Source organism: Neoarius graeffei, chromosome 10, assembly GCF_027579695.1.
Source record: "Neoarius graeffei isolate fNeoGra1 chromosome 10, fNeoGra1.pri, whole genome shotgun sequence".
In the NCBI taxonomy this organism is placed as follows: domain Eukaryota; kingdom Metazoa; phylum Chordata; class Actinopteri; order Siluriformes; family Ariidae; genus Neoarius; species Neoarius graeffei.
The window spans coordinates 93,137,077-93,146,176 of record NC_083578.1 but is presented as its reverse complement, the minus strand read 5'-3'; the positions used below and the strand labels follow the sequence as shown (position 1 = coordinate 93,146,176).

The following is a 9,100-nucleotide window of genomic DNA, read 5'->3' as shown; positions in this document are numbered from 1 at the left end:
TTGTTTGTTGTTGATAAAGTGTGTTTTTATCTCCTTCGTCTAAGTCCTTTCTGAGTTGAATTAAAGAACACCGAGGTCTCGTTTCAGGAGGGGATCAGACCTGGGGACACAACCAGCACTTTTTGTGGGACGCCAAACTACATCGCACCTGAAATCCTGCGAGGAGAAGATTACGGTACACAAGAAACACCCATCAATCAACACAAACACTAAACCTGTCAATCACCATCAACACTGAACACTAGATTTGACTTAATTACCTCACAGCATATTATAGCGTATAGAACAGATCTCTCTCTCTGTCTCTCAGGGTTCAGTGTGGACTGGTGGGCTCTTGGGGTGTTGATGTTTGAGATGATGGCTGGTAGATCTCCCTTCGACATCATGACTGACAATCCAGATATGAACACAGAAGAGTATCTCTTCCAGGGTGAGACACACACACACACACACACACACACACTCTACATGCTTACATACCATACACTCTGTTTATTGTCTCGTACCTGGATGTTTGTGGTGCTTTTCATTTGCATAAAGCATAAACTGTAGAACAGGAAGCCACAACCAAATATAGAAAGGATATAAATATGGAATCCAGTTAGCATTAAGCATGACTGTTAACAAGAACAGGAAGCTGTTACCATGTAAGGAAAGTGGAAAACAACAGGGGACACAGATATGTGTGGAGTGTTTTGGCATGTGACGAAAAATTCCTTCATCATACACCCAAAGACACACACTCACTCACACACACACACACACACACACACATACACACACACTACCCATGCTGACATGGTCATCTGCTGCTCTGTCTGTTCGCCTCCACCCCCCCCAACTGAGAGGGTAGCATGCTGTTAGAGACACACACACACACACACACACACACACACACATGCACGCACACACATGCACGCACACACATGCACGCACACACACCCATGCACCTCTGTAACTTACCTCGTTGCCATAACCCTGACCCCCCATTCCTCACTGCTGCTCTGCAATTCTCCCATATGCTGCAGTAGAGCGCACACACACACACACACACACACACACACACACACACACACACACACACCTACCGCTGTGTTCTAATCCTTCCAGGCAGAGATTATATAGACAGCGAGAGAGAGTTGTCTATAATCCATCTTTCTCCAAAAATGGAGAGAAAGGTAGAGAGACAGATATTTATTGTTTGTATTTACATGATTGTAAACAGACTGCTGGAAGAGTTACTTCTATCAATACAATAAAAATGTGTGTGTGTGTGTGTGTGTGTGTGTGTTAGATCCACCCACCCTTCTTGCCTACAACACAATGGCAGCACTTAGCAGGAATGACTCACAATTTTTCTTCTCTCTCTCTCAGTGATTTTGGAGAAGCCGATCCGTATTCCTCGCTCGTTGTCAGTGAAAGCAGCGAGTGTGTTAAAAGGCTTTTTGAACAAGGTGAGAGAGCATTCTGTCCTTCACACACTCCTGGTCTGTGTTCACTTAAATATTCACTTCATCTTTCTTCTGCACTCTGTATGTGCGCGTGTTTCGTCCTCTAACCTTCATTACCTTTGCTTCATGACGTTTTTGGTTAATACATAGAGTTATGTCAAAAATATTTCCATGAGAGGTATTCAGTGTTATGCAGCTGCTGAAGACAATAAATCAAGGTGATGAAATTGTAATGTGTGTGAAACGTAAGAGTTTATCACACTTTTATTACACTATTTTTATTTGTAGAATTAATAAAATGAAATCAGTGTTTGTGTTAATTCGATGTGCTCTGCTGTAAAGAAAGAGAATGTGTCCACAGTGTGAAGGTGAATCTGACCCAGTGCTCATCTGCTACACTTACAGAGAAACTTTAACTTCATTCAGAATTTTATCCGTAAAATATTCTGTCCTCCAGATAAGACATGTCCCTGATTTAAGATGCGTCTCCTCTGATGTCATCTGTGTGAAAAATAAAATATTTACATGCACTTTAAAGGGATGAGATCATTAATTAATGAATTGTGTCATATTTATTGATCACAAGCAACATTCCACAGTGTGTGTGTGTGTGTGTGTGTGTGTGTGTGTGTGTGTGTTTACAGCCAAAACATATATTTCAGTAAGACGTTGTAGTTCCATCAAACTGCCAGATAGTGGCGCTGGACTAAATCCTGCTGCTGAATAATGTTTCAGTCTGGTGTTGTGTGTGAGGTCTGAGTACTGAAGTGTGTCATTTCAGTAGTAAATCCTCACTGTGTGTGTTCTGAATACAGAGCTGAGTGTAAATGTGTTTCTTTGTTTGTTTTGATGTTTCACTATTTTCCGACTCATTGACTCTCCAGAACTCAATGGGTTTCTCATCACATTGTGTGTTCTTCAGGATCCAAAGGAGCGGCTGGGCTGCCAGGTTCAGACAGGATTCACAGATATTAAATCTCACACGTTCTTCAGGAGCATCGACTGGGACCAGGTGAGAACTTCAATGAGATTTATGATATTGATGTTCTTTTAGTCTAGGTTCGTTAGTTCATGATCACTACTTTACTGGAAGACAAAAGTTACATGAAGATGAGTGACACTGTGTGACGGTGAACGCAAGTGTGTGATGGTGAACTTCAGTATGTGGTGAACATTGATGCGTGATGGCGAACATTGGTGCATGACAGTGAATTTCGGTGTGTGACAGTGAACATCAGTTTTTAATAGTGAATGCCGCTGTGTGACGGTAAATGTCAGTATGTGACAGTGAACATCAGTGTTTGATGGTGAATGAAGTTGTTTGATGGTGAATGAAGGTGTGTGATGGTGAAAGTCTGTGTGTGATGGTGAACATCTGTGCGTGATGATGAATATAGGTGTGTGATGGTGAATGTCGGTGTGTGATGGTGAACATCAGTGTGTGATGGTGAATGAAGGTGTGTGATGGTGAATGTCGGTGTGTGATGGTGAATGTCGGTGTTGGATGTGAATGTAGGTGTGATGGTGAACGTAGGTGTATGATGGTGGAGGTCAGTGTGTGATGGTGAATGAAGGTGTGTGGTGGTGAACGTCGGTGTGTGATGGTGAACGTAGGTGTGTGATGGTGAACGAAGGTGTGTGATGGTGAATGTCGGTGTGTGATGGTGAACGTAGGTGTGTGATGGTGAATGTCGGTGTTGGATGTGAATGTAGGTGTGTGATGGTGAATGTAGGTGTGTGATGGTGAACGTCGGTGTGTGATGGTGAACGAAGGTGTGTGATGGTGAACGTTGGTGTTGGATGTGAATGAAGGTGTGTGATGGTGAACGTCGGTGTGTGATGGTGAACGAAGGTGTGTGATTGTTGCGTCCGTTAAGTTATTAGTGAGTAGGAGGAGTCAAGTTGGGCAATCAATTAAAGCAATTGGATGCAATGAGTGGAGAGGACTTTCTTACTTACCTTGTTAAAGTGTTTGGAGCTGGTAAATCCTCATAGGCTGGTTTGTATCCAATGAATTTTAGACTGTATAAAAGTTGGAGTGCGCACAAAGTCAGTATTGCCACCTTGTCAAGAGAGCTACACGGCACTGGTAAGCTGCTGGTTTTATTCATTGCGCTGCTTGGGTTTGGTCTGCCGCTGTGCATGACGTATTGTTTGCTTAGTTAAGTCCTCTCCTTAGTTTTTGTGACATTGTGTGTGTAACGGTGGCTTAATAGTGACTGTTTGTTGTCCTGTGCTTCCACTCGCATCATATGTTTAAAACATTTCCTGGTTGCAAAGCAAGCGGTGCATGCTGGGTAGTGTAGTCGCTTGTTGGGAAATACTTACCTGTGTTGAGTAAGCTGGTAATGTAGTCTAGTTGAAACATTGACGTACTCAGTGTGGCTTTGGCTTTATTGTGAAGAAATGAAATCAGCATTTGGCCTTATACATTTGTCATGCTGCTTTGACTTGACTTGTCAGAATGAAATGTATGCTTAGTAGTTTGTGCATAGACATTTATTTATTGGTGTCTTGATGTTAAACATATTTAGGAGCCATCAATTAAATTAATTGTTGTATTTATAGTAAAGTGCTGTTGCTTATGGATGTTTGTATGAACACTTGATTTATATGTTGTGGGTTATACTGGTATTTATTAATTGTATTGTGGTTTTATTTGACTGTGTATTATGTGGTTTACATTGTTATCTTCATATGTGTCAGAATTGCTGGTTTACAATACAGCCTTTTGTTTCACAGGTTTATAACCTGCCAAACGCTGCTATTGTACTGCCACTAATGTATTGTACTGCCTAATACTGTAGCATGTACAGCTACTGAAGCAAATTGTGGACAAAATAAAATAAACCAAAGACGAGTTATAACCTTCCAGTGTGCTCTTTTGATGCCCCGTTCGGTGGGAAAATCAGGAAGAACCGAACAGTTGTAAACCACCGCCCACTGCATCGGAGGAAGTGCAGCAAATTAATCCCTGGGACTGATTCAAAAAGGACTCAATTATTTGCTTGTGGAATAGCCAGCCTGTCACTCCTGTGCCTGCCTGCACCATTGTCCAGCCCTGCCACTGACTACATAGCCCATTGACGAGGATTAAGAAGTTCTAAAGGCCCATTGGTGGCAACAGTTAGTTCCCCGGTCAACATAAAAGGAGTTCAAGTAAAATGGCAGACTTGGATAAATTTAAAAGTGCACGTTCAAGAGCACAAGCAGTATTCACCAAGAGGGCCAACGCACTCACCAAGCCAGGACTATTGGAGTCAACTGAAATTATTAAAGAATGGAAAAGTTTCAAAGCTGACTTCTCAAAAGTCACTGACGCGGGGTATGAGTATGTAGAAGTTCTACGGGAAACCCCTGGTGAAGAGGCTGAAGCATGCGCAAATGAGATTGAGAAAAAGACCCAGGAGTGTGAAAATCGCTTCCTGGAAGTTAAAAGGACCACTCAAGAGACTTTCTGGAATAATTATGCTGAGGAGGCATTTTTTAAACAAGCCAGAATGGCTGAGTCTGCTGTCACACAAGCCGAGGAGGAGGAAATCAGTTCTCAAGACTCGTTCAAGGACCGCAGACTGCGGAACAGAGTCCTGGACCGTGAGATTGTGGAGCTTGGACACATGCTGATGGAGTGGGAAGAGCTGATTCCGGGACCAAAGTCCTTGGACCTGCAAATGTGTTATGGTGGACTGAAAAAGCGAGTCCTGGTATTGTGTGACAAGTTGGAGGAAGACGAAGCAGAAGAGCTGAGGAGTGGAGGAAGAAAAGGAGTGGATGGAGACATCGCTGCTGATCGAATAAAGGATCCTTCCTTCCTCTCCCTTCCTGACCTGTCGGTTGACACAAAGATAAAGCCCCGTATGAATGTCGGGGTGTCAATCATAAATACTCAGCCACCCTCCCGGCAAAGCAGCCCAAGACCAGCCCAAGTAGACAGTAATTCCAAGCCCCAAATCAGCCTTCAACGAGCACGATTGCCCACATTCTCTGGTGAGATGAGGGATTATTATCGCTGGAAGTCTGAGTGGGAGGACTTGCAGGAATTGGGCAACCCAGAAGGTGTGGACTGCATTGCAAAATTCCACCTATTAAATAGTTTAGATGAGAAGGTCAAAAAGGAGCTTGTCCTAACCAGTTGTGGATCAACTAAAGATGTGTTTAAATTGCTGGATAATAAATATGGGAACAAGGCAAAGATAGTTTTGCTCATCATTAACGAGGTCCAGTCTCTGCCCCCCATCAAAGGAAACAACCCGAGGAAAACAATCGAGCTCATTCAGGCTGTGGAAAGAGCGCTGTGCAGCCTCCAGATCCTGGGCGAAGAGGATGCTGTAAAAAACCGCATTGTTGCTCAATCCCTAGAAAGCAAGCTGCCCAGTTCTCTTAAGAAGGAGTGGATAGTGTATAAAATTGACCCTGCAAATCATTTCTCTCCACTAAATCACTTTGATTCTCTCCTGGAATTCCTAAAAAAGCAGGAAGAAATTTTGGAAGAATTGGATCAGTTGGAGCAGAGTCCAGCAGAAAAAGGCCCTGGAGGTCTCAAAGGCCACTCAAACAAAACAGTCCAGAAGTCTTTCACCAAGTCTACGGCAGGTCAAAAGGATGATCAGCTAAGCTGTCCTGTCTGTGATGATAACTCCCATGCCGGCAAGCTGTTTTCTTGCAAAGTGTTCAGAGAACAAAACTTTTCAAGTAAAATGGCCCATGTGAAAAAAATGGGGTTGTGCACTAAGTGTTTACGGTCTCACCCCAAGGATGGGAAAGGATGTACGCCCAGATTTCTCTGCCCAAAGGTAGACTGTCGGAAGGAAGGGGGTTCGGACCACAACTACCTGCTGTGTTCTAAGCCACCAACTGCTAAAAGGGATGGTAGCAGTGAAGGGCAAAGTGGCACAAGAAACAGAGGGAAGGTACCCCTGGGCCTAACCACTCAACAGGAGGTGTTCCTAGCTGAGCTCACTCCGGACCTGCGGGAAAAGTACAAGAAGGCGTTCTCAAATAAGGCGTCATCAACTGCTTGCACAGAGTACAGAGATGGGGCAAAAGAACATCCAGTGGTGATGATGCTACTGGAGGTCACCACAAACTCCGGCTGTTTAATCGGCACCTTGATTGACCTTGCCTCCGACACAAATTACATCACCCATGTGGCGGCTGATCGCCTTGGACTGTGTGGTGAAAACATTAAACTTATAGTCCATGGAGTTGGGGGCATGAAGAGGACTGTCCTGACCAAACGTTACTTCCTGCGGCTGAAAGTGAAAACTTCCAAAGGAAAAGTTGCAGTGCACAAGATCCTTTGCTATGGCCTTGAGAGCATTGCAGAGGTAACTTATGCTGTATCTCCTGAGCGGCTGCAAGAGTTCTTTCCAAATGTGTCAAGGGACGAATTGGTCCGTCCCACAAAGATAGACCTATTGATCAGTCACCGAGAAGGTCGACTTGTTCCCCAGCCAATCAACATTGTGGGGGACCTAGTACTTTGGGACGGTCCATTGGGTAAGACCGTCGGAGGAACCCATCCCAACCTTATTGAGAGGGTGGACTTGACTGTGCACCGCTCTGACACCCACCTTGCTAGGAGTATGAGGTCAGCCTCAGCTGTATACATAGAGACAATCATACCCCAGCAGGGAAATGCCCAAGCCTGGAGCACAGCAACGTCCAACAAGGAAGTCCTTGAATGGTTTAAGTGGGACAGCATAGGAGCGGCCTGCAGTCCTCAGTGTGGTGGCTGTAAGTGTGGCATGTGCCCCCCAGGAGGAAAAGAAATGACCCTCAAGGAAGAGCGGGATCTTGAAAAAATTAAAGACTGCCTTACTTACATGCTGGCAGACAAACACAGTAATTCTCCTCATTGGGATGCTGCATATCCCTGGAAAGGAGATCTTACAATGCTTCCAGACAATCGGCAAGCAGTGAAGGCAACATTTAAAAATATGGAGAAACGTTTGGAAAAGGAGCCTGCATGGAAGTCTGCATACCGGGACCAAATCAATGAAATGGTCTCCAGAGGAGCTGCTGTGAAACTTTCACAGGAAGAAATTAATGTTTGGAAGGGGCCCAAATGGTATATTAGCCATCTCGTCGCCCCTAACCCTCATTCTTCTTCAACCCCTGTAAGAATTGTTTGGAATAGCAGTCAGGAGTTCCATGGCATTAGTCTTAACGATCTCCTTCACAAAGGCCCTGATGTCCTCAACCCCATTAGGGGAGTCCTTTTGCGGTTCAGAAGTGGACGTTATGCTGCACTGGGTGATGTTAAGAAAATGTATAACTCAGTGTGGCTTAAAGACAATGAAGTCCACCTCCATCGTTTTCTATGGAGAGACAACCCAGAAGATGACATTGAGGAGTATGCAGTCGTTAGGGTCAATATTGGCGACAAACCTGCAGGTTGTATCGCCCAAGTTGCCATGAGGGAAACGGCCAGCCTTCCTCAGTTCGCTAACATGGCTGAAGAACGGCGAGTCCTAACTGAGGACAGTTATGTGGATGATATTCTAACCTCCCACAATAATCTTGAGACTTTGAAGAGGATCATTAAAGGAGTGGAGGAAATTCTGGAAGCAGGAGGCTTCTTTCTTAAGCCTTGGGTCCTGTCTCATCAAAGTGGGAGGAGTGAAGATCTTTCTGGTCCCAGTGAAGATGGTGCTGCACCCAAGACACTAGTACTGCCTAATCAAATGTCCGATAGTGAGAACAAAGCACTTGGCGTTGGCTACGAACCCGGAACAGACCAACTTCGGCTTCTCACATCTGTTAACTTTTCAAAGAAAAGGGGAAAAATGAGGACTGGACTCAATCTGCATATGGATGAAGTTAGGGAAGAAACGCCCAACCCCCTGACTCGACGTATACTCCTTAGTCAGATTGCTGGGTTCTATGACCCAATTGGTCTTGCCTCACCAGCAAAGCAGAAGGGAGTGATGCTGGTTAGGGAGTCATTTCAGGAGGCTGGTAAGAACAACCAGGACACGTGGGATGTCCCACTTTCGCCCAAGCTTCGAGATGCTGCAGTAAACCTTTTTGAAGAATATGTGAGACTGGGCCAGATTAGGTTTAATAGGAGCCTTACACCACCTGATGCCTTGGGCCCACCGATGGGAATAACATTCTCTGATGGAAGCGAGTCCTCATATGGAGCTGTACTCTATCTCCGGTGGGAGACTAATGGAGAAGTCATAGTGACCTTAGTAGAGTCAAAAGCAAAGCTGACACCCCTTGATCAAAAGGGAGATGTGATAAAGGCGGAACTGTGTGGTGCAGTTTTTGCTACTCGTCTTAAGAAGTACTTTGAAAAGCATTGCTATATAAAAGTCAGGTGCTGGATTCACTTTGTGGACAGCCAGACAATCCTGGCAGCCATACAGAAAGACAGCTACGGTTACCAGACCTTCTTCGCTAACCGAATTGGTGAGATCCAGAAGGATACTCAAGTGGAGAACTGGAGATGGATCGAAGGCAACCGAAATATCGCTGATATACTTACCAGAGGTGCAACTCCTGAGGAACTCGATGAAGGCTCAGAATGGCAACAAGGCCCCAAATTCTTGCAATTGCCTGAATCAGAATGGCCAATGAAGATGGTCAATGAAGTCATATCTTCTGCTGCTGAAGTTGTGGGAAAATTGCAGCGAAAGGCCTTT

The 9,100-nt window shown here is 44.7% G+C and overlaps 1 protein-coding gene across 3 annotated transcripts in view; it reads left to right on the top strand.

Annotated features, from left to right (window-relative positions):
• Positions 1–9,100, top strand: part of prkcz (protein kinase C, zeta) — a 185,085-nt gene that overhangs the window by 152,200 nt on the left and 23,785 nt on the right. For all 3 annotated transcript variants that reach the window (XM_060932674.1, XM_060932677.1, XM_060932675.1), the window contains 4 exons: positions 88–175; positions 311–430; positions 1,375–1,454; positions 2,374–2,463. In XM_060932674.1, the coding sequence (XP_060788657.1) occupies positions 88–175; positions 311–430; positions 1,375–1,454; positions 2,374–2,463 (378 nt within the window). The remainder of the gene's footprint in view (positions 1–87; positions 176–310; positions 431–1,374; positions 1,455–2,373; positions 2,464–9,100) is intronic.